Source organism: Pholis gunnellus (genome assembly GCF_910591455.1).
Source record: "Pholis gunnellus genome assembly, chromosome: 13".
Classification (NCBI taxonomy): Eukaryota; Metazoa; Chordata; class Actinopteri; order Perciformes; family Pholidae; genus Pholis; species Pholis gunnellus.
This window is the reverse complement of record NC_136540.1, coordinates 1059589-1080445: the sequence shown is the minus strand read 5'-3', so window position 1 is coordinate 1080445 and position 20857 is coordinate 1059589. Positions and strand designations below refer to the sequence as shown.

Sequence of the window (20857 nt, the reverse complement as noted above, 5' to 3'; positions counted from 1 at the left end):
TTCCTGTCTGACTTGATGCTGAAGAAAAGTTCAAAACAAGAAGATTCTCAGGAACTTCTGGGTCCGTCCACGGGGGACCGGTCTCTGCTGGAGGATCTGGGTCTGTCCACGGGAGACCGGTCTCTGCTGGAGGATCTGGCTCTGTCCACAGTGGACCAGGTCTCTGCTGGAGTCTGAGCTGAAGGAGGTTCTGGTGAACCTGCATGAGTTCATCTGGTTTCACCAGAATCCGACCCGGTGGCTCCGATGACGAGCATCAAGAATAACTCTATAGAAACAGAGCATCTTCTCTCTGATGGTCTCTTTGCTGATGGAGGTCTGATAGAGGATCAGGACTACACTGAGACTGGTTCAGGACCAGTTTAAAGTTCCTCACACTAACTTTAATTTACCTTAAACTTTACCACAAGAGACCAAATAATATGAGAAGTCATCAACATTTAAACCGACACATTGGAGTTTAATTTAGATTTTAATTATTATAGTTCATTACAGCATCAGAAATGCTTTAAATTAATGCCCCCCCCCCCCCCCCAAACTTAGACCCGTAAATTCTCCCGTAATTCGAACACTGAGCCCAAAACAACCAAAGATAAAATTCTAACCAAACATTAAAAAAAAACACATTTTTAGCATCGAATGTTCCCAACAGTCTCTCGGGCGGCGTTGCCACGTTAAACCCGTCGTTTCGTGGGCGCGGTCGTCTCGTTGGCTCCGCCCCTACAGCAGCACGCAGGGCTTCTTCTGCACGGCGGGCGTCGGGTTGAGGAAGGCCCTCACGGCCTCGGCGAACACGTCCTTGATGCCGTCCTGGTTCAGGGCCGAGCACTCCAGGTAGCGCACTGCGTGGATCTGGCGGGCGAGCGCGGCGCCCTGCTGGTGGCTGACGGGCATCTGGTTCTGCTCCTTCAGCTTCCTCTGGGTCTCGCCGTCGTTCCGGAGGTCGCTCTTTGTGCCGACCAGGAGGATGGGGACGCTGGGGCAGTGGTGAGACACCTGGAGACGAAGCGTACGTGTTACTTCCTCATCGTTGTGACCTTTGACCCTCTTGCCCATATATCCGCTGCACACAGGATTGTGGGTAAGAACATAAAAGCATGCTGCCTTACGGAAATAGAAGTAAGTTTTATTTTTTGATGCCTATGAAAAAACTAAATCCTGACCTGTTGAGACACACAAGACATTAGATTTGATACTTTACAATGACAGCTGGTTAGCTTAGCTTAGCTTAGCATAAAGACTGGAAACGAGGGGAAACAGCTAGCCTGTCTCCCAGCAAATAAATAATCCGGCACATAAAGCTGAACTATTGTTTTTACATTTAGTTTTTTAACGTGTTAATCAGTGTTCGTAGATGTTTTTTAATATGTTTACAGAATTATGGTGACTCATTGTGATGTCACATGACATATAAATAGTTATAAGACCACAAAGTAAATTACATTAGATCGTTTTTTAAAGATTTCATATATTTTTCAATACAAAAACTATTTACATGAAGGAGAAAATGTGCTGATGAACACAATTCTGTGTTTACATTTTGTGATGCCTTCAAGACCCTGATATGTTTTAAAACTCCAATAAATTTCCGCTCTGTTGCCAGGTAGACTTGTGACCTCTGACCTCTGGATGCCACTTGTGTTTGACGTTCTCGTAGGAGGCGGGGCTTGAGATGGAGAAGCAGATGATGAAGACGTTGGTCTGCGGGTACGACAGTGTCCTCAGCCGGTCGTACTCCTCCTGACCCGCCGTGTCCCACAGGTTCAGACTGATGGTCCTGTTGTCCAACGTCACCTGAACGCACCGCGCACACAGGTACACACACACACACACACACACACACACACACACACCTGGTCAGAGATTTGTGTCTAACAACAAGCTGAATATCAGAAACTAACAAACAGATTTTCACCAAGTTTTCCCTCAATCTTTACGTTTTAATTTGTTTAAGAAACTTCTTTAGCGATTTGTGTTTTTTAAAATATATTTATCTGACTAACTGGATATTTTTGGGATCTTTTTGTTTTTGTAGACGTCAACTTCGGCTTTAAAAAAATGGGATATTTTCAAAGATTTTTCCCTATTTTCTGGTATTTTATAGACCAAACGATTAATGAAGAAAATAAAGTTTAGGTTCTCTTATAATGAAGATAATCGTTAGTTAAAGACGGACACACACACCCACTCACTCACACACTCACTCACTCACACACTCACACTCACTCACACACTCACACTCACACACACACACACCTGGCTGCTGTAGTTGTCGAACACAGTGGGGATGTACTCTTTGGGAAACGCTCCGGTTGTGTATGAGATGAGGAGGCAGGTCTTCCCCACAGCACCGTCACCCACGACCACACACTTTATACTCTGCATGACGACCTCTGACCTCTGACCCTTCAGCAACCTGCAACACAACAAGCTCACCTTTCTTTACACGTCAACATTTTATTATTTGGCATTCTTCTAGTTTTTATGTTAATTTATACTTCTACTTTACTGAAAGTATACTTTTTACTGTACTACATCTCAGAGGTACATATTGTACTTTTTACTGTACTACATCTCAGAGGTACATATTGTACTTTTTACTGTACTACATCTCAGAGGTACATATTGTACTTTTTACTGTACTACATCTCAGAGGTACATCTGTATTGTTACCTGTCTGTTTACCTTCAGTGATTCTGATTGGTTCACTCGTTGCTCCGGCTGTCAGAGACACTTCAGTTTCCTTCAGTTAACACAGTTTGTTCAGAGACACGGGACGTCCCATCGTCTGACTGTGGGGGGGGGGGATAGAGGGGGGGGGGGGTCAGTATTTGTGTTTATGGAAATGATCGCTGCAGAAGGAAACGGTCTCCAAACAAAACAGAGATGTTAATCTGCTCACACACACACACACACAGTCAGTCAAAACTGTATTTACATTTACGTAACAGAAAGACGACTGCTTAGATTTGTATTATTTGTTTCTCCTCCAGGAGGTGGACAAAAACCTCTTGTGGTGTAGCTGTCGGGTCAGGGAACCTCGAAGTCCAGAGTCGTGCACGTTCAAGTCCAAGTCACCAAGTCATGTTCGGCTCTCTGATGATGTTCCAGTCACCAAGTCATTAAGCTAGAGTGACTTGGGTCACGTCCAAGTCACCACGTTTGTGTCTAAACCACCAAAGTCATCTCTGAGTCATCCAGATTATGTTCATGTCACTAACGCCTTGTCCGAGTCACCTGAGCCATGTCCGAGTCACTAAGATTATGTCCAAGTCACCAAGAGAGTTGTGTCCAAGTCACCAAGAGTCACCAAGAGACTTGTGTCGAAGTCACCAAGAGACTTGTGTCCAAGTCACCAAGAGAGTCTTGTCCAAGTCACCAAGAGACTTGTGTCCAAGTCACCAAGAGAGTCTTGTCCAAGTCACCAAGAGAGTCTTGTCCAAGTCACCAAGAGACTTGTGTCCAAGTCACCAAGAGAGTTGTGTCCAAGTCACCAAGAGAGTCTTGTCCAAGTCACCAAGAGTCACCAAGAGACTTGTGTCGAAGTCACCAAGAGACTTGTGTCCAAGTCACCAAGAGAGTCTTGTCCAAGTCACCAAGAGAGTTGTGTCCAAGTCACCAAGAGAGTTGTGTCCAAGTCACCAAGAGAGTTGTGTCCAAGTCACCAAGAGAGTCTCGTCCAAGTCACCAAGAGAGTTGTGTCCAAGTCACCAAGAGAGTTGTGTCCAAGTCACCAAGAGACTTGTGTCCAAGTCACCAAGAGAGTCTTGTCCAAGTCACCAAGAGACTTGTGTCCAAGTCACCAAGAGAGTCTTGTCCAAGTCACCAAGAGAGTCGTGTCCAAGACACCAAGAGAGTTGTTTCCAAGTCACCAAGAGAGTTGTGTCCAAGTCACCAAGAGAGTCGTGTCCAAGTCACCAAGAGAGTTGTGTCCAAGTCACCAAGAGAGTCTTGTCCAAGTCACCAAGAGAGTTGTGTCCAAGACACCAAGAGAGTTGTTTCCAAGTCACCAAGAGAGTTGTTTCCAAGTCACCAAGAGAGTCGTGTCCAAGTCACCAAGAGAGTTGTGTCCAAGTCACCAAGAGAGTCGTGTCCAAGTCACCAAGAGAGTCATGTCCAAGTCACCAAGAGAGTCTTGTCCAAGTCACCAAGAGAGTCGTGTCCAAGTCACCAAGAGACTTGTGTCCAAGTCACCAAGAGAGTCTTGTCCAAGTCACCAAGAGAGTCTCGTCCAAGTCACCAAGAGAGTTGTGTCCAAGTCACCAAGAGACTTGTGTCCAAGTCACCAAGAGAGTCTTGTCCAAGTCACCAAGAGACTTGTGTCCAAGTCACCAAGAGAGTCTTGTCCAAGTCACCAAGAGAGTCTTGTCCAAGTCACCAAGAGACTTGTGTCCAAGTCACCAAGAGAGTTGTGTCCAAGTCACCAAGAGAGTCTTGTCCAAGTCACCAAGAGTCACCAAGAGACTTGTGTCGAAGTCACCAAGAGACTTGTGTCCAAGTCACCAAGAGAGTCTTGTCCAAGTCACCAAGAGAGTTGTGTCCAAGTCACCAAGAGAGTTGTGTCCAAGTCACCAAGAGAGTTGTGTCCAAGTCACCAAGAGAGTCTCGTCCAAGTCACCAAGAGAGTTGTGTCCAAGTCACCAAGAGAGTTGTGTCCAAGTCACCAAGAGACTTGTGTCCAAGTCACCAAGAGAGTCTTGTCCAAGTCACCAAGAGACTTGTGTCCAAGTCACCAAGAGAGTCTTGTCCAAGTCACCAAGAGAGTCGTGTCCAAGACACCAAGAGAGTTGTGTCCAAGTCACCAAGAGAGTCTTGTCCAAGTCACCAAGAGAGTCTCGTCCAAGTCACCAAGAGACTTGTGTCCAAGTCACCAAGAGAGTCTTGTCCAAGTCACCAAGAGAGTCTTGTCCAAGTCACCAAGAGACTTGTGTCCAAGTCACCAAGAGAGTTGTGTCCAAGTCACCAAGAGAGTCTTGTCCAAGTCACCAAGAGTCACCAAGAGACTTGTGTCGAAGTCACCAAGAGACTTGTGTCCAAGTCACCAAGAGAGTCTTGTCCAAGTCACCAAGAGAGTTGTGTCCAAGTCACCAAGAGAGTTGTGTCCAAGTCACCAAGAGAGTTGTGTCCAAGTCACCAAGAGAGTCTCGTCCAAGTCACCAAGAGAGTTGTGTCCAAGTCACCAAGAGAGTTGTGTCCAAGTCACCAAGAGACTTGTGTCCAAGTCACCAAGAGAGTCTTGTCCAAGTCACCAAGAGACTTGTGTCCAAGTCACCAAGAGAGTCTTGTCCAAGTCACCAAGAGAGTCGTGTCCAAGACACCAAGAGAGTTGTTTCCAAGTCACCAAGAGAGTTGTGTCCAAGTCACCAAGAGAGTCGTGTCCAAGTCACCAAGAGAGTTGTGTCCAAGTCACCAAGAGAGTCTTGTCCAAGTCACCAAGAGAGTTGTGTCCAAGTCACCAAGAGAGTCGTGTCCAAGTCACCAAGAGAGTCATGTCCAAGTCACCAAGAGAGTCTTGTCCAAGTCACCAAGAGAGTCGTGTCCAAGTCACCAAGAGACTTGTGTCCAAGTCACCAAGAGAGTCTTGTCCAAGTCACCAAGAGAGTCTCGTCCAAGTCACCAAGAGAGTTGTGTCCAAGTCACCAAGAGACTTGTGTCCAAGTCACCAAGAGAGTCTTGTCCAAGTCACCAAGAGACTTGTGTCCAAGTCACCAAGAGAGTCTTGTCCAAGTCACCAAGAGATTTGTGTCCAAGACACCAAGAGAGTTGTTTCCAAGTCACCAAGAGAGTTGTGTCCAAGTCACCAAGAGAGTCGTGTCCAAGTCACCAAGAGACTTGTGTCCAAGTCACCAAGAGAGTCTTGTCCAAGTCACCAAGAGAGTCGTGTCCAAGTCACCAAGAGAGTCATGTCCAAGTCACCAAGAGAGTCTTGTCCAAGTCTCCAAGAGAGTTGTTTCCAAGTCACAAAAGGTCATTTCTGAGTCCTCCAGATTGTCTGAGCCAAAAAGATCACGGACGAGTCACTAGATCATATCCAAGTCATGCAGGTCAAGACCAAGACACCCGGTCTATATTCGAGTCACCAAGTCATGCTTGAGTCCTTGAGATTGTGCCAGAATCACCAAGATTGTGTCCGAATTACCCAAATTGCTCCCTGATGTCATGTCTGAGCCTCAAAAATCGGAGTAACTGAGGTAACGTTGACCCATAAAATATGTTCCTGTCAGTCTGAGTGCAACATCTTTGAAAACCAGCGAAGAAGAAAAAAAAGTGCTTCGATGCCAGTGTGTTGGATCTGTGTCCGTAAAAGTCTGTTTTCACAGTCTTAGTTTTAGTTTTCTGTGTCTTTGTGCTGCTAAAGAGGGAACGTATAATAAAGGACAAAGAGTTCTGAGTTCTGAACAGTGAAATAGTGACTCTGTCGCGTCTCTCTCCAGATGTCTGGATAGAGAAAGTGGCTCAACCCAGACTCTGGGGAGGCCGACCCCGCCCTCCTCTCTCTCTCTCTCTGGGCGGAGGTCGGCTGATCTCACTCCTGCTGGAAGCTTCAACCTGTGATCTCACTTTCTCCTGCTGACTCTTCTCTGCTTCATATCGTTGAGACGTGACGGTGTGAGGAGGACTGTGACCTCGGAGGAAATATTCAGATCCTTCACTTAAAGTACAACTCTGTCGTTGGCTCTGAGCTCCAGCACCTTTGGTTCCTTTTATCTTTAAAAACACAAATACATAGTTTCTTCAGTAATCTCCTAAAACAGCTGCTCACTGAGGGAATTTGTCGGGGACTATTTTCAGCGGCGCATTAATCCACATTTGGTGCTCAAGTGAGAAGGATGGTCAGAATAAACTGACTGAACAAGATGTGCGAGGCTTAAAATAATTAAAAGTTACAGAAAAATCAAGCAACTGCCTCCTAAAACATTGTCAACAGATAATATTCACCTGAAAGAAACGTTTCAAGTGTTGTAACGATGTCCTTTTGTAACTCACATGTAGTTTTGGGGAAAAAGGAAGCTTTCAGTAGAAAAATCTCATTGTGGTCTCGTGTTGAAATAATGCAGCAACTTCAGTAAAGAAGCTCCATGAACTTAGAGACTTGATGAGTTTCATTGATTATATTCACTGATTCCTTTAAAAGCTACTTACAGTTGAAGAAGTTTAATGTTACTCAATAACTTACGAGACAACTTCGATGCCACTTTAAGTAGCTGCAGTTCCTCTAACGTTCCCTGTGATCAAACTGTGGCTGCATTGAAGTCTATGGGAAAAGCCTACATTTCTCTCCACAATACAGGACTTCATGCTCCCAGCAAGTCATTTCTGTGTCTTTGTGGTCAAAATTATAATTCTATTCAACTCTTTGATGTCAGATATGTACAATAACTACAAACAAACAAACACATTAACATTAAAAGATAAGTAGAAACTGCACCAAACAGCATCTTAAAGCGTTATTTTCAGTCTGAAAACACAGATCTGAGGGAACAGTGTGCTGACAGAGTCAAACTGTGAGAGGAAGAAAGAATAAAACATGTTGAGACAAAAGAGGAAGAAGGATCGAGATCAGTAACCTGTTATCTGACGGCCGTTCATTGTGTAAAAGAAACCTTCCTCTCCGCGTGAGAGAGAGAAACTTAAGTGTGAATCTGAAACTAACACGTGTTTTATTTTAGCAGCTCGTTCATAACGGCCCTATTATTCGGCTCACGGTCGAGTTTGGTTGTAACTTTAGAATATCCAGCATCCAAAGTTAATATTTAGTCTAAATTGCACCAAATTCGAGAGAGTAAAACACCCACCAACACCCACATATGTGAAGGACACACAGACAGAGTTATAGACGGATAGCTAGATAACAGTTAAAGGTTCTCAATACAGTTCAGAACATATCGATTGCCTCCACACGGCTCTCAACATGGCGAAGGCTGAGCCTGCGGCTGGTAGCTAACGGTGCAAACAGCTAACGGTGCTAACAGCGCAAACAACGGCAACAGTGCTGACAGAGCTAACGGTGTTTACCTGAGGGCTCGACATTGAAACCGCTGTATGAGTGCTCACGTGCACTAACGTAAACTAAAAGGCACGCTCACGTGCACTAACGTCAACTAAAGGCATGTGCGGTATGGCCACGCCTCTTTTCCATATTAAAAAAAAGTAATGTAACAAGACACAGGAAAAGCACTCTTCAAAATTTATAATAAAATAAATACATAATAAAAAAATTATAATAAAATAAAAAATATTATAGTAAAAAAAAGTGTAAATAATCATAAAATTTAAAATATATAAAACTACATTAGTAATGAAAATAATAATTGTAATAATAAATTAAACTAATAATAATATTATAACAATAATAACTTACTTGTATAACTTCACCTACAAAATGTTCTTACCTACATATCCATGTGTTAATAATTAGCATACATTAACATACATTAATTAGCATACATTATGTATTAGAGGCATGAGAACATTTGCATGAATCGTCACTGTGAGAATGTCAAACCATGAGACACAAAGCTGAAGAAATCCTTTAAAAGAGAAGTCAAAGCTTAAATAAAGAACTCTGAGCTTCTGTTTCTGTGGGAATCAAAACTTTATCGTCTCTCTTCCGGTTGTCGTCGAGTGAATAACGATGAATTTACTGCTGGATTAAAAGTACACATCTATGAAGCCCAAAGAGCATTCAAACTAGCGTTTCTTTTCACAGCCAGACAGCAACCTCCGGTTCTCTAAAATGAAGTAAAAGCTGCATTCTCTCTAGTGTCCACCAGGGGGCGACTCCTCTGGTTGTATAGAAGTCTATGAGAAAATGACTCTACTTCTCTCTTGATTTATTACCTCAGTAATAGGGCTGCAACAACGAATCGATAAAATCGATAAAAATCGATTATTAAAAGAGTTGGCAACGAATTTCATTATCGATTTGTTGTGTCGCGCGATTATTACGTCACTCAATAAGTGGCGGAGATGTTTGAGTGTTCACAGCAGCAGGAATAACGGAACAGGACTCCGGTTCTGTAGCTGACGCTGACCGGCGTATAAACGTTGCCATGACAACACCGGAAGTTGATTTGTATTATTTTCGCGTCATTCGCGCCGGCGATCGCGTTTGTTTCGCGATCGCCGAAACACCCACCAACACCCACATATGTGAAGGACACACAGACAGAGTTATAGACGGATAGCTAGATAACAGTTAAAGGTTCTCAATACAGTTCAGAACATATCGATTGCCTCCACACGGCTCTCAACATGGCGAAGGCTGAGTCTGCGGCTGGTAGCTAACGGTGCAAACAGCTAACGGTGCTAACAGCGCAAACAACGGCAACAGTGCTGACAGAGCTAACGGTGTTCTTTATTTAAGCTTTGACTTCTTGGTGTGTTCACACACCAAGAACACCAAACGCGATGAACGCGGCCGGTATCTCCGGGGACTATTTGTGTTCATTCGCGTGCATCGCGCTGGACTCGCCGGAGAGGGGGCGTGGCTTATCGGCCTGAAAGCCGTTCACTGATGGATCAGCGCGTGTCTGCCCTTCACTGAGAGGCGTGGGTAAACCCGCTGAACCCCACTCCTGATATTAGTCCATTTATTGTTTTAAATAATGACTTTAACAGCTCAGGGATGTTCGAGCAACCTGTTTGTGCACTTTGTGAAGATGTGTTGCTCTGTGAATGTGCACTGTCAGCTCTGTTTTTGATTAAAGGGTTGGAAATGAATGCTTTTTTGTTTTTTGTATCCGATTCATCGATTAATCGAACAAATAATCGACAGATTAATCGATTATTAAAATAATCGTTAGTTGCAGCCCTACTCAGTAAACATTGTAAACATGAGTTTATGGTCTCAATCTCTAGTTTCAAGTCTTCTTCAATACAGCATGATGTTCATTTAGTAAATGATGGTCCATTTAGAGTCACACAGACCATAAAGCAGGGGATGATTTAGGGGCGGGGCTACACAGTGACGTCACTCCTCCTCAGTCCAGATATGGTCACTTCCTGTTCACTGAGTGGAAAAAAACAACATGACGACGGCCAAAATCCACAAACACTAACTGTGGGTCCGGCCTCGTTCTCGTTCACATGAACGGAGTAAAAACAATGACTCTTTATTCAGCTAGTAGTGCACTTTACAACGTTTAGGACCTAATGATTCAAAGGCTGTTTAAGTGTTCATACTGGGTTGATTAACCTAAAGAAAAGAGCTGTGTTGTTGAGAAAGAGGTGAGTATGACATGGCTCTGTTCCTATTTATAGACAAATAAAAAGCTTGTATCAACAGCTAATTAAAACAGAAGCAGATCAGAATACAGGGAAACTTTTTACTGAAATATAATCAAATATATTAAATACTAGATATAAAACAGTGAAATTAAACGTAAACGTCGGCATCTAAAAGTAACATTTTCTCTCCAAAGATGAAGGAAATATGAGGATTTATGGTGAGTTTCGTTAAGTTTGATGTCTTCTTCAGGGAGATGAGCTGAAATGTAATCAGTGCCATTGAAGCCGGTTGTCTCAGTGTTTCAGGAACTAACCAACAGCTTTGGTTTCGTCTGGTCAGCTGTGTTCTTTTTCTGTATTTTTATTTTATAATGCTGGTTTAGGAAGAGTCTCCTGACCCGCAGAGGAACCGAGTCATCTCGCAGCTGAAGTGCTGATGGGTAAATCTCTAAAATTGGAGTTTTGAGGTTTACAGAATATTTTCACATCTGTGTGGACTTTTTTCTATCTTTCAATAATCTGAAAAACTCCATCTGAGAGGAGAAACACCTGCTCTGCAAAATGACTAACCGCAGACGGTGGGCTGTGGTATTTTTAAGGACAGAAAGAGGTCATGTACATCTGCAACATCTGCACAACTTCAACCAGGTGGTGGACAGAATCTGAAGAAATAAACTGGATTTATGACTGGCTTTCCCCTCGTAGTCCTTAACACTTTAAACAACACAGAAGTTCATGTGAACACAGGAGTACAAACTGGGAGGATTTCAGACCAAACCAGGGCGAAACCAAAAATGAAAATGTCTAGAAAATATCGCACCAGACCAGCACTAAAACACTGAAATGTATCGGATCAAACCGGGACTAATACACCAAACAATATTGTCCCAAACCAGGAATAGAAAACCAGAATATGGGAACAAAACAAGACAAAAAAGCCAAAGAATATTGGACCAAAACAGGACGAAAAGGCCATAGAATACTGGACCAAACCAGGGAAACACACCAGAAAATATCGGACCAAACCAGGACTAATACACTGGATAACATTGGACAAATCTAGGGCTTGAACATCAGAGATTATTGGATCAAACTACCTAAAACACCAAGAAATATTGTGCTACACAGACCAGAGAATACGGGGTCAAACCGAGGATAAAACACCAAGGAATTTTGGATGAAATCAGGACTAAGACGGCAGAGAATACTGGACCAAACCGGAGCTTTAACACGACGCGGTTGTTCAACTCTTCAGTTCATGTTAGCGTGTTAGCATGTTAGCATGGCTAGTGTTACATACCAAACATTACAGTGTTGTAAGGGGTCACGGGTCAGACACACGAGCTGATCAGACGATCACAAAGGTTGGAAACAAACAGTTTATTGAGATTATCTAAACCACGTTGATTGAAAGTCAAACAGAGTAACGACTAACAGTCAGAAATAACCCCTCGTGTCACAGGAAGACTAACTACACGATGACAGTATGAGCAGTGGGTCAACGTTGAAGCAGGAAGTGGGTCTGCAGACAGTTTGGTTATAATGTGACTGTTTTCTCTTCCAGTTTAATCTCACACTTTGAGTTTCTTCTTTTCAGTAAAAGAGCCATGTTCCCAAATGTACCTTTACATTTGTTTTTACTGAGTCTGACAGAGTTGAAGTCCTCCACGTTTACCTTCAGCATGCAGCGTTTCCTAACCCCCCTAACAGGCCAAAGAGGAACTGGTCTGTGTTGAAACCGAAACAGGAAGGGTTTGTCCGACGCTGTGTTCATCCAGAAGAAGCCTGTGTGAAGGAAATGTGTTGACTGAGACAGTCTGACTGCTTAGTTTATACCGAAACACTCAAGACCTTCATACCAGAGCCACAGAGATCTGGTGGGTAATTCACTGGTGTCACCAAAAACATAGTTCTGGTCTTAAACTGGACCAAATCAGGGCCAAAACAACCAAGAATGTTAGACCAAGTCTAGGACTAAAACACCAAAGAATATCAGACCAAACCTGGACTAAAATATCTGTGAATATCAAAGCAGGGCTTAAACACTAGAGAATGTTGGGCCTGGACTAACATAACAGACAATATTGGACCAAAGCAGGAAGAAAGCAGCAGATAATACTGGACAAAAACCACCAAACCAAAGAAAACCAAACCAGGTCTACAAGGCCACAGAATATTGGGACAAATTAGGGCTAACATACCAAAGACTATTGGACCCAACCAGGAATAAAGCACAAGAAAATATCAGACCAAACTAGGACTGAAACACCAGGAAATATAGAAATATAGGACTATAGGAATAAAGGAATATAGGAATAAAGGAATATAAGAATATAGGAATATAGGAATATAGGAATAAAGGAATATAGGAATATAGGAATATAGGAATATAGGAATATAAGAATATAGGAATATAGGAATAAAGGAATAAAGGAATAGAAAAGCAGAATATGGGAACAAACAGAGGCAGTAAAACCAGGAATATTGGACCAAACCAGGGAAATAAAGCCTCTAACGTACCAGATCATGTTGAATCAAACCAGGACTGAAACTCAAACTCGGAGAACACTTGATATGTAACGAGTCATACTTTTATATTTAAAGCTGAATGATTCACCACATCAGCACTAACTTGGTGATCTGTGACATATCTCACTCTCTGACTTCCTGTTTCATGTCTGAGCGCGTGCGACTGCTGTGATGTCATGCCGATTAGACAATCCTAGTTATTTTCTGTTCTTTCACACAGTTCATTCCCGTAATATTGTTGTTCGTTGGTTTGTCTCTCTGGTCCTTTTAGAGCTCATTATATTATAGCTTTAACGTGTTATTTGACCCTCTGTTGCTTCATGATTATTATCACTGCAGTCATCTATTACACCAGAATGTTCATTATTCATTTTCATTTCGTTCATTTTTAAATGAATCACTGAATTTAGTCAAAACTCCTAAACGTCCAAAAACACAGAGCGTCAAGAGATCACGTGACCGAAAGCTCCAGAAGCGCTACTAAAGGACCTCGTGTTGAGATCATCTTCTCAACTTCTGTGTTTTCAACGTCAGCGACGAGCTTTAAATCTCAATCTTTCCTTTAATACAGTATAGCTGTAGTATTATCATAGTATTTATATATTCCTGTGATATTTCTTCATATTATTGTAGTTTCTCAGACTTTAATAAATGACGTTTAGGGATTTATTTCAAAGGTTATTCTTATTAATTAATAAAATATTAGTAATAAATTATTGATTTTATTTGATTTTATTGATTTTGTATCCGTCTTTGCCAATTTACAAAAAACTACAAAAATACTGCAGGTATGACAGTACTAGTACACACGTCTTGCCTGTAGGTTTGCTGTAGTATTCCTGGAGTGAAGTTAGTATTACTATGATATTACAATAGTATTATAGTACTACTATAGATACGATTTCACTTCATACAAATACTGTCCGCTGTTATATTTCTGTAGTATTTCCTATAATATTGTTAAAGTGTTCCAATATGTTAAAGAAATACTGTGTTATTCTTTAGTTATTTAGATGCCAATAATATTCCTATTTTAGATATTATGATCTACAATAGACACATTATATGATACTCATATATTTATATAGTACTGAGTAAGTATATAGTAATACTACAGTATTCTTATATAATCAGATGAAGTACCTTTAATAATACAGATACTTTTCCACGTTCTGCCTTCAACTCTCTTTAATTAAATTCTATGTGTTGATATTCTAATATTTACTTGGCCTGTGATATTTCATAATTACTAGTATATATAAGTGAGTATTCCTGTTGTACTCTTAGTAATCGTGTTGTGTTGTTGTAGTATTTAGACATGAAACATCTTTCCTGTGAGTTAAAGGTTCATGTATTAGTGTAGTACTATGATATTCTTGTAGTAATACTAGAGTATTGTGGTAGTTATTCTGACGTATCTGTGTAGTATTACTGTAGAAACTATTTCACTTCATGTCTTCTTCTCTCTTCTGTTAAACGGTTCAGTATTCTGTAATATTCTAATATTTCATTTGTCATAATAATATAATATTACTGTTTTCAGTCTTACGTTGTGTTTCTGTGATATTCTCATATTTACTCACACACATTGCTCATAATGTTACTTTAATATTTCCATAGTTATGAGTATAGATTAGCAGGTTAGTACTTCCTCTGTATGACTAGAGATAATATTTATCCTCATACTCTCCACTGCAGTATTTATATATTTATATTATGATACAACTGGAGTGAAACATATGTATGTTAGTACTCCTATGATATTCTTAGAGTACTACTACAGTATTGTGTTATATATATATGCTCATAATGTTCATGTTGTATTACAGATATGTTTACTTTGTCCACTACTCTCTTCTAATACATTCCACAGTATTTCTGTGATGTTATATTAGTTAGAAACACTTTACATTCAATTTATGTTAAAGTGCAAAGAAGAAGTGAGTGACACACACACACACACACACACACACACTGGGAGTGGTCGCACTTCATCTCTAGTTTCCTGCAGCAGCTTCAACAAACAAACAAACAGACAAACAAACAAACAAACAAACAAACAAACAAACAAACAAAGGTTATTGATCCGCTGGGAATCAATCGATCTGCTGACGGGAATTAAAGCCGAGATCAATAACGTGCCAGAAGTTTGGACAGAGAGAGGAAACACACGCACACACACACACACACACACACACACACGCACACACTCCCAGCTGATCGGTGTCGGTTGATCCCGGAGCACCGGGCGGATGAAAAAGACTCACCGGTCATCAGTCCTCCTCTCCGGGTTCACAGCTCCGCTCCGTCCCGCTCCGCGTTAGGGTGTGTGTGTTTGTGTGTGTGTGTGCGTGTGTGTGTCATTCAGTGTGTTTGTTTGTATGTGAGCGTGTGTGTGTCAGTGTGTGTGTGTGTGTGTGTGTGTGTGTGTGTGTGTGTGTGTGCAGGAGGGACAGCGGATCTCTATCTCAGTGCGAGGCAGGCGGGCGGAGCTAATGAAGAGGAGGAAGTCCGAGAGGAGAGAGAGAGGAAGTGGCGGAGCAAGTTTGAGGAAGTTTACTGTGTGTGTGTGTGTGTGTGTGTGTGTGTGTGTGTGTGTGTGTGTGTGTGTGTGTGTGTGTGTGTGTGTGTGTGTGGAAGTAACACTGGGCTTTTCTGTTTGTTCAGTCCAGAGTTGAGAAACTCTAAAAAAAAATTCTTGTGTTTCATGTTTCTACTGTAATTTAAAGAACCAATCAAAGATCAGCATGTCAACATGAAGCCCCGCCCATTATCAGATTGATTGACAGATCTGTTGATCCGTTAACAGAAACTTAAGGTTCTTAAAGGAACAGCGCGACATTTCGTGAAATCAGTGGAAACTTTTGAATGAGAATCATCGGACAAAATGTTTTCTTTGTGTTCGTTTTCTGTCCCTTTGTGTTCATTTTGTGTCCCTTTGTAGTGTCCCAAATGTTAACCGTCACTTCATTCATTAGTTTGTGTGTGGAGGTTTGAGTGTTTGGAGTCTGAAATGTGCCATTTATAGACCCTTACACTGTTGAATTAAAGTCATTAAAACGCTTTTATTTTGTTTATCACGTCATCACTTCAGCTTCAGACTCTCAGCTCTGATCTCAGATCAGCTGTGAGGATGTTCGCTCACTGAAACATCCTTTAACTGAAGCTGTGCCTGCACTTCTTCCCTCTGACCGCAGGGTGGCGCCACCACACCACTGCGACGCACATATGCTGCCTTCCAGTGCTGTCGGAAAACATGACTAATGTGTTTATTTATATATATAAATGTGTATGTACTGTATATATTGTTCTGCATTCAAATTAGAGCTGAAACTATTCATTAATTCAGTATTGTACAATAGTTCAGGTCATTTTGTACACAACATTCTCCTAAAAACAAATGTTAAATATTAAATGTTATATGTTATATCTCAATAAAGGTCTTTTTGATGACGATGCACAACTTTATTTCTGTAATTCATTTATGTGATAAAGTACGAGGTCTCTATCAACAAGAAACATCATTTTAAATGAAGTTTGTATAATGATTTGTTTTTTGTTTTTATTGGTCAAACGTTAATTTGGAAAGAATTATGTGACAATTTTCACAGTAAAATGTTTTCTAGAATGATATATATATATATATATATATATATATATATCACACATATATATCACACATATCTATCTATATATATATATAGATAGATATGTGTGAGAACATTTATTCTATGTTATTGTTGCATAACCTTGTTTAGTCTAGTTGGTGTTTTAAATGTGAGATGAAGAAATATTAGAAAATGGAAAGTAAAGAACTAGAAACCCGTTGGTTGTGTTTGTACACAGAGGTAGAAGAAGTATTCTGATCCTTTACTGAAGTAAACGTAGAAATATCACGGTTTAAAAGTCCTCAATTAAATAATATTACCTCAGTAGAAGTACAGAAGTATTATCAGCTAAATGTACTCAGAGTATCAACAGTATAACATAATATCCGGCTTTAGAGAATCAGTTTAAATAAAAGAAACATTAAATTAAAAAAGGTCAGTAAAGGAGGTCAAATAAAGCTGCAACTAATAATTATTATTTTCCTTATGTTCACATTATTTTATCGATTAATCAGTTCGTAAACATTGATCAACTTGTTTTATTCTTTATGTGAAATAAAAGAGACATTTGAGAAGCTGGAATCAGAAAACAGTGAGTATTTATTGTCAGATAGTTGTAGATTCTATTAATTTAACACATTATTTCTGCTCCACAATACAAATATACTGATTTTTTTTCCTCTTCCTCTCTCTCTCTGAATTCGGAACTTTTATCGGGTCCGTGAACGCACCATAGGCGGAACTCCTCGTGTCTCTTTTTTCTCAGCAGCAGTTTGTTGAAGTTTTGAGTCTCGCGCTGAAGAACTGAGGATCGAAGTGTTTCATCGTCTCCAACAAGACCTCCTGATCGCTCAGAGGTCGATCGATGGACTAGAGGAGCAGCTGCTGCAGAGGTGAGAGCGACTCTTAAAATGTCTGCTTCTTCTGCTTCTTCTTCTGCTTCTTCTTCTTCTGCAGCTTTCAGTTTGTTTCGATGTGAAACTGAACAGCTGTGTGACCTCTGACCTCTGGAAGGTTCATTTCATTTATTTATAAAAGACCTAAAACAGTAGATGAAGAAGAAGAAGAAGTAGAAGAAGAAGACGTCTTCAGATGCAGGTTTAGTGAAACACTGAAGCTGAAATGGAAATAATAATATCCCTCGAGGCGCGTGCTGGTTGAGGTGATGTTAATGTGGAGTTGATGAATTATTTTACAGTTTATGAAGATATTTCTGAGTTGATGATGTTGTTGTTGTTCCGGGTAGCTTAGATAAACAGAAGACAGTGAACGCCTCCTCGTGTTTCAGTAAATATTGTCTCAAAGAAGCAGAACACACAGACTGTCTCCTTGAGTTTAACACTATAATATAATCATTACTGTAAATAAAGATTCAGAAATGTAACTTCATCTATAAACTTAAAGAATTACATAAAGCATGTAAAACATTTTAGTGATATAAATCCAGCGATTATTTAAATGTTTAAGAAGATTCTGATTATTCTGGAAGTTATTTGGTTCCATCGATGTTATCTGTGATGATAAACCTCTAATCTCTCAAAGAGACGAGAGAGACACAGACACGACGACTTTAAAGAGACACAACACTACCACAAAGAGACACAACACTACCACAAAGAGACACAAAACTACCACAAAGAGACACAACACAAAGAGACACAACACTACCACAAAGAGACACAAAACAAAGAGACACAACACTACCACAAAGAGACACAAAACTACCACAAAGAGACACAACACTACCACAAAGAGACACAACACTACCACAAAGAGACACAACACTACCACAACGAGACACAAAACTACCACAAAGAGACACAACACAAAGAGACACAAAACTACCACAAAGAGACACAAAACAAAGAGACACAACACTACCACAAAGAGACACAAAACTACCACAAAGAGACACAACACAAAGAGACACAATATTACCACAAAGAGACACAAAACAAAGAGACACAACACTACCACAAAGAGACACAAAACTACCACAAAGAGACACAACACAAAGAGACACAATACTACCACAAAGAGACACAAAACAAAGAGACACAACACTACCACAAAGAGACACAACACTACCACAAAGAGACACAAAACTACCACAAAGAGACACAACACAAAGAGACACAATACTACCACAAAGAGACACAAAACAAAGAGACACAACACTACCACAAAGAGACACAAAACTACCACAAAGAGACACAACACAAAGAGACACAAAACTACCACAAAGAGACACAAAACAAAGAGACACAAAACTACCACAAAGAGACACAAAACAAAGAGACACAAAACTACCACAAAGAGACACAACACTACCACAAAGAGACACAAAACAAAGAGACACAAAACAATGACAAAGTAATATCACACTGCTTTTATTTTGAAATGTTTAAAGTTTGAACACGTTCTCTCTGCAGACATGGAGGGTGTGTGTGTGCGGCTACTGTGTGTGCTGAGTGTGTGTGTCGGGGCTCAGGGTTCACTGGGCAGAAGTGACCACGCCCACCTGGACCCCCATCATCATCATCATCATCATCATCATCATCATCACCCATCCAACAGCAACGCAGCCTCAGGTAGGAAACTAGCTTCCTGTGTGTGTGTGTGTGTGAGTGTGTGTGTGTGTGTGTGTGTGTGTGTGTGTGTGTGTGTGTGTGTGTGTGTGTGTGTGTGTGTGTGTACTTGCATGAGAAGTTTCCTTCAGTATCAAAGTGATCCGGTGATCGAATACATGATAATATGATATTATGATATTATGATAATAGAAGTGAAGTATTTAGTTCAGAACATTAGTTCTTGAGAAGAACTCGTTTTTACATCGTAAACAAATCAACCTGAAGAAGAAAATTACGTTTACTCAAATACTACGTACTTGTACTTGTACTTAACTTATTATAGTATTTTCGCATTCTGCTACTCTCTAATTGTCCGTCACTAAATATTGTACTTTGTACTGTACTACATCTCAGAGGTACATGTTGTACTTTATTCTGTACTACATCTCAGGTACATGTTGTACTTTGTACTACAGCATAAACATCAGATATAAGAGTAAAACATTTTACTGAGCAATCAATTCTTTTACTTTAACTACATTTAAATACTTTTACTTTAGTAATGTTTTGAATGCAGGACTTGGACTTGATGTGGAGTACTTTGACAGTGTGGTACTAGTACTTTTACTGCAGTACAGGATCTTAGAGACGATACATCCTGTACTTTGTACTCTCGCCTCCTGTCAACTGAAACCTTCCTTCTCCAGTTTGAACTGTCCTCATGTTTACCAGTGTTTAATTCAAACTCGTATATCAAGGAGCCGTGTGTGTGTGTGTGTGTGTGTGTGTGTGTGTGTGTGTGTGACTGTGTGTGTGTGTGTGTGCAGAGATAGCGTAGGAGCTAGCTGCTAGCAGCTCACCACAGCTTCCTGGAGGAGACAGAAATAGACTCTCGTCTCTGACGAAGCCCAGAGAGCCAACAGGAAGAGTCGTCGTTGCGTCACTTTACGGCTCATTTTCCTGCTTTTGTCTCAGAATGAAACATGATTTTATGATTTAAATAAATATCCAAGACAGACGCAGAAACAGTGGAAGTTCCACGAGTTACTGAGCAGATGGAAGTTTATCTTCAGTCAAAGCTAACACGCTACTCAGGGATGAAAAGACCTCGAACCTCTTTATTTACAGATAATTCTCCTAAAGTAAAGTTATAATTCATCTACAGTCAAACATAAGTAAAGAGCTCATTGTAGTAAAATATGTACATTTAACAGATACAATACATCTATATCTATAGTACTTTATGATAACTGATGTTCCACTGTCTGATCTTTGACTGATTATTTTTTTGTGTCTTTGGAGAATATTAATTAACTGTAAATAAAAATATAGATTCAGGTATTAGAGAGTAGACGCAGACAGATGGTTGCTTGTTAGCTTGTTAGCTTGTTAGCTTGTCCTTTTCCAGAGTGATGTGGAGCGAAGCGGTCACCAGTTAGTTTGGCCAATCGGCTACAGTGGTGCTAACGTAGCAGCTAGGTGGCTCACGCTAATGAGCTGTGCTCGGCTCGTGATTGGTTCAGGACCTTGATAACCCGCCTCCATCCCCAAGATCACTACTGTATACAGTGGGACCAAGTGTGTATATATATATATATGTATATATATATATATATAGTGTTCAGCGTGTGACCTTCCTCCTGTTTTAATTCTATTATATCAGTATTTTTATCCTCACAGCTGCTGATCTTAATCCTCAGACTAAACTCAGACCTTTAGCTGACGCTGCCTCCTCACCTGTCACTCTCTGGGATCGAGGTATTAACTGCAGCGGCGATACCTTCATGCTATAGCTCTTCATTTGTGGTCGCGTGTCAGATTTCACCGACTGCAAAGTCAGACTGGATGTTGATGGTGTTGTTGGTGTGAAGGCATTAAAAGCTGAGTCAGCTGTTAGCGGCTCCTGTTGGCTACGCACCC

At 40.8% G+C, this 20857-nt stretch overlaps 1 protein-coding gene across 2 annotated transcripts; it reads right to left on the bottom strand.

The window, feature by feature from the left end:
• Positions 1-548: 548 nt before the first annotated feature.
• Positions 549-15219, bottom strand: rhogb (ras homolog family member Gb). 2 transcript variants are annotated; one of them, XM_079171123.1, is made up of 5 exons: positions 15027-15219; positions 2674-2792; positions 2257-2416; positions 1624-1794; positions 549-996 (listed from the first exon to the last, which is right to left on the bottom strand). In XM_079171123.1, exons 3-5 carry the CDS (start codon positions 2383-2385, stop codon positions 721-723), a joined length of 576 nt encoding a protein of 191 aa, XP_079027249.1. In that variant the 5' UTR covers positions 2386-2416; positions 2674-2792; positions 15027-15219; the 3' UTR covers positions 549-720. The 2 variants fall into 2 exon arrangements, with proteins under 2 accessions (XP_079027249.1, XP_079027248.1); XM_079171122.1 differs by having other exon boundaries at positions 2686-2792; positions 15027-15218.
• Between the last annotated feature and the right edge of the window lie 5638 nt (positions 15220-20857).